General features: G+C 42.1%; 1 protein-coding gene across 1 annotated transcript in view; it reads left to right on the top strand.

The window, feature by feature from the left end:
* The window catches only part of ABHD12 (abhydrolase domain containing 12), a 78,742-nt gene that overhangs the window by 61,536 nt on the left and 12,210 nt on the right, over nucleotides 1-4,996 (top strand). Inside the window, exons 6-7 of the mRNA XM_019549022.1 lie at nucleotides 349-394; nucleotides 4,071-4,200. Of these exons, the coding sequence (XP_019404567.1) occupies nucleotides 349-394; nucleotides 4,071-4,200 (176 nt within the window). The remainder of the gene's footprint in view (nucleotides 1-348; nucleotides 395-4,070; nucleotides 4,201-4,996) is intronic.

Genomic DNA, 4,996 nt, shown 5'->3' with positions numbered 1-4,996 from the left:
TTTTAGAGATAGGGAGTTGTGTGCCCAAAGTCATACTGGCAGGCCATGACCAAATGAGCTGTAGTTACTGAGTTTCAGCCCAGCTTCCCAGCCCCTGCAGTGTCCAACCTCTCAGCTGCAAGGGCTTGGAGAGAACCAGGAAAAATAGCAGTTGCATAAAACTGGGTGTATGAAAGCCTCTTGCTTGAACCAGCTTTTGGATCTATGCATCTCATTGCAACATTGAGTTGATACCAGAAATTAAAAAGTATGCTGTGGAATGAAGCTCCTCACTTCTTAGATCTAAGCAGTACTACTACTCAGGATAAGTTGTATCGGTGTTTTAAATTCCATTTTTCTCTTCTGTAGGTGTTAAGTTTCCTTGGTTACCATGTAGTCACATTTGATTATCGAGGTGAGTATTTGTTTGTATTTATTATGACACAGTATTTAGCCTTTTTTCTTGGAGATTGTTACTTTTGGCTTTGTGGCTGACTGCTTTTTATAAGACTTCAGAAACTGCTATTAATTGGAAGCTTTTTTTAGCTTTTCACAGAGTTCTCACAGTCCCAGTAGAATGTGTGCATGTTCCCCCAGTGTTTCTGTCTTTTGTCTTCCGCTGGATAGTACTTTCCAGAGCCAGAAGCCTTCACTACCTTTTCTGCCTCTGAAAAATCACTGTGTCCATATAGTAGCTGAATATCCTTATGCTCTTTCTTTAACTTCCTCACACCGGGTGTGTCTACATGAGATGCTACTGTGCAGTTGTTACTGCACATTTTATTTAGTACTTGTATTAGCAAGTACTAAATAAATGCACAATAACCGGAGTTACTGTGCAGTAGCACCAGCAAATGTGTGTTAGGTGATGCTGCTGTATAGCCAGTAGCTTAATAATACTGTGCAGTAGCTTATTAGCACTTTCCAGGCTGTGACATGCTACTGCTTAGTATTTTTCGGCTACTTTGTAGTTAGCATCTCGTGTAGCTATGCCCACCCTTGAGACGGAAGATACAGAAAAGCTATGCTGGTTGCACAGGAAGTCTCTGGAAAAATGTGCATTGAATCTGGGTCTTGCTGAGTGCCCTAACCAACTGTACCACCCCTCAGCTATGACTGATGCGGTGGCCTCTCTGTCCTTGGTGTGCATTTAACACAGAAAATCAATCTTAAAGCCAATAGGCTTTTTTATTGCCCCTCCCTTGTCTTGCTTTATTTCCATCAGACAAGTACTTAAAGCAAGAATTGAGGAATTCCATTCGCTGACTCCTCTAACAATTGAACCTCTGTCTGTAACTGCTCAACAACAGTGTACATGATATCTATCATCAGCAGGAAAGTGCTGTAGGGGATGTAAATACAGCTTTGAATGCTAAACAATGGTACAGAATAAAACTTAGTTTGAAGCACTGTCCTTTCTTTCCTCTAAATCACACAAACTAAGCATATTCTTTTCTGTTTAGTGTCCTGTGGCTGGCCCCTCAGAGCACTTCAGAACAGTGGTCAAAAGAAAACCTTATAAATCTCAAATTGGTTTCAAATATCTGTTAAAAATAAAAAAATTCCTTGCCATGACTATTTTAAAAACTGCTTTTTGACAGACACAAGAACCAAAATAAGTGTTTGTGAATTGGATCTAAGGCATTTTTATAAATATTCTACTTAGCCTTTCATAGGTGGTTCACATGTTTACATTTAACTCCAGAAAAATAAGTTACAGTATCAGCTCCATATCAAGTAAAAACTTGGGGTAGCTCCTCACCTCTTGTTAGAGCAATGAGGAGCGTTTGGCCATGTGGCACAGATTTAACATCAAGTGGAGCTAGTATTAATAGGCATAGCACAACTGAACTGTAGTAATTTACCTTTTCACGTACTTTATAGTAAGCAGCCTCAAAGCCAAACCTGAACAACAAAACTAAACATACTGCAGTTGTGGAACACAGGATTCATTCTCCATGTCTGAATATCAGCTCTTGATTTTATTTTTCAAGACCGTTTTTATCACTAATATTTTCAAGATTTAGGAGCTAACATTATGTGGTATTTTACTGTGTTTTCTTCATTAGAGGTAAACTAACTTTTCCTTTTCATAATGACTTAAAAGGGCTGGGGCAGAATTGTAAACTTTAGAAAGAACTTTTAAGAGGCAAGTAAATCATTTTGGAATTTTTTTACCTGGTAAAGGACATTTTAAGTTGTTTGTTTACAGTTTTTTTTAAGGCAGCTTTACTAAGCATTAGATTGATATGCATTGAAAGTGTCACCACCTACAGACATGCTTGTCAATTACTGTGCATTAAATTACTCTAATGCACTGTTTGCTAGTACCAATACATAAAGATACTAGAAAAATGGCACATTAGCTAATATGTCAAAGTGCATGTGTAGACCCCGACTGGGAGCAACTTGCTCTTGGTCAGCCCAGGCAGCAGGGTTGGCCTGGCTAAGCCCCAATCTGTGCAGGGGGGAGGGGATGCTGTTCGGGCAGCAGGGCAGCTCCTGTGGGATGATTGGGCCGGCCCCAATCTCTGTGGGGTGGCGAGAGCTGTCCCAACTCTGGGAGCAGCTGTCTCCCAGCTGCATAGAGGTTGGGATTGGTCCTGATCTCTGTGCAGAGCTGGCACAGCTCCCTCTGCCCCATGGAGATTAGAATCGGCCCCAGTGCCTCCTGCCAGTCTGGGGCTGGCACTCAGGGTAGCCTGGAACTCCCCCTGGCTGATGCAGGGAGGCAGAGCAGGGCAGGAGCAGCCCTGGACTGAACTCCCGTCAGGAGCAAATTTGCTCCTGATAGGCACACTTTCAGATGTGTGCCCGGGAGTGCTTTAATGAAACTGAATTTTCTGCACAGAAAATTCAGGTGCATTAATTGCATGTGTAGACATGCCCAGAGTGGATCAAACACAGTTCTAGAATGTCTCCATCCTTTATAGGGAGTATAAAGACCTCCTTCAGTGGAGGGGGAAGTGTTCCATTTTTTGGACATTAAGAGATTTTCAAATTGTTTTTGGAAAGCAAGGATTTTTTTTGTCCTGTTTCTTACCATGGACCCATCAGGACTGACTTTTTTGCTGGGGGGCTTGTTCTCTGGATTTCCTTCCATTTCTCCTAGTTATACCCTTGTGCTCTCAGGGTGTCACCAGAGAAAGCAGGAAGGTAGTCTGTACCCCCTGCCCCTTCTCTAAGTGGGGTAGAAGTCAGCAAGGATATGCATGCTGCAGGAGGCAGGAGTGTGGTTCCTCCTCTGGTTTTGTTAGTGCAAACCCTGTTAAAAGGATGGTTCTGAGAATGCCATCACAGCATGGGAACTGGGTGCAGTGTAGGGAAAAGGAAAGAGCTGGCAGACCCATGTCACCAAGGCATCTGCTGCTGTCAGGGGGCAACATTGAGTTTCTCTGTAGGAGGTTTTTGCATGCCATAAGAGTGCTTGGTGACTGCTGTCTGCTTCTTTGCTTGCTTCTCAGTTATCAGAAACAATGCAGAGTATGCTGTCACACAGGGAGCAGGAGAAGGGATCCTGTGTACACTGATCAGGGGAAATTGTAGGGAGGCTGGAGAAGTGCATGAGGCATTGATCAACAGTTGGCAGGGTGACAGCTGTAAGGAAGGTGCTTGTTTTGCTACTCCATGCCCAGTTCTCTGATGCTTTTTAAGCTGTTACAATTTACAAATTGAATAATATGTGAGTAGGAGTCTTTCGGTCTGGAAGCTGTACTTCTCCAGGCATGAGTTTGGCTTCAGTAGCTTCCATGGCAGGTGTCAGCTTTTGCTTCCACTGTTCGCTAAGCCCACAGAATCTGGTTGGCAACAGACAGCTACTGAGTTTTAACAGTGAGAGCTCAGTCAGGGCTTTCAAGTGATTGGAGGCAAGTCAAGGATCATAAACTGAGACCCTGTACCATGTCAGGCTGTTTGTTCTTTTCCAGTCTTAGTCTGATGCATAGGTACAATGCGGCAGGCAGGTATTTTCTCATGCTTCAAAAGGCTTTGCAGCTGTAGGAAGGCAGCTCATTTCTGAAGATATAAGCAATGGCTTGTTTTTTCTGGATGGTTTACATACAATACTAGAGTAAAATATTTCTGTGTTCCAGGGTGGGGAGATTCAGTAGGCACTCCTTCCGAGAGAGGGATGACCTATGATGCCCTCCATGTGTTTGACTGGATAAAGGCAAGAAGTGGAGACAATCCTCTCTATATATGGGGGCATTCCTTAGGCACTGGGTAAGATGCTTATCACCTCTTTAGAACACTAACAGTAGATAAATATTGACTTAGACTAACAAGATGCTTGCTACAATCCTTTCTTTTTTTGCCATTGCTCTGAATCTGTGAGTGTAATTGCTGCGAGACAGTTTATTTGCTCTTCAGCATGGGAACTAGGATGATGAATGGTTATGAAGGGATAGACCTGGGAGTCCTAATTTCCAATATGGTTGCCCTGGGAATCAAAAGGTGGTAAAATCAGCATGACCCCAGGTCACCAAAGAGAGATGGCAAGTAGATTATGAGGTGAAATGATTGCTACTGTAAACAACATGACTCCAGGGACAACCATTGTGCTGCACCTCTTCTCACCAGTGATAAATTTGCCCCTGTTTGTGTTTATATACCCTGACTGAGCTTGATCTCTGTCTGAAAGAATAAAATCTTGTTCAGTCAGATCTTAATTCTCAAATGTATAGCTGTTTTCCAGAAAAATATTGGGGTAATTAAGTTATTAAAACGGTGGTTTTTAACTTGTAGAAAGGCAGTATGAAAAATTATTCTTTAAAAGGTGTAAGCAACAACAAAACTTAAATGTATTTTTTAACTATTTTATATTCATCATTCTGCCAATGAAATGTCAAGCTATTTTTTCATATTAAGCTGCTTGGAAATTTAACTTGCCCACTTTAGAACTGAGGAAATTTCTGCTGAGAGCTGACTTTTTTATGGCATTATAGAGCTCATCCCAGAATGGAGTGAAGGAATTACACCAGAGAAATGTTGAATATTAGAAATGGGACTACTGTCAAGA

Source organism: Crocodylus porosus, unplaced genomic scaffold (genome assembly GCF_001723895.1).
Source record: "Crocodylus porosus isolate Cpor-Errol unplaced genomic scaffold, CroPor_comp1, whole genome shotgun sequence".
NCBI lineage: Eukaryota > Metazoa > Chordata > Crocodylia > Crocodylidae > Crocodylus > Crocodylus porosus.
Note: the sequence above shows the minus strand (reverse complement) of the source record. Positions and strands in the feature narration are given on the sequence as shown.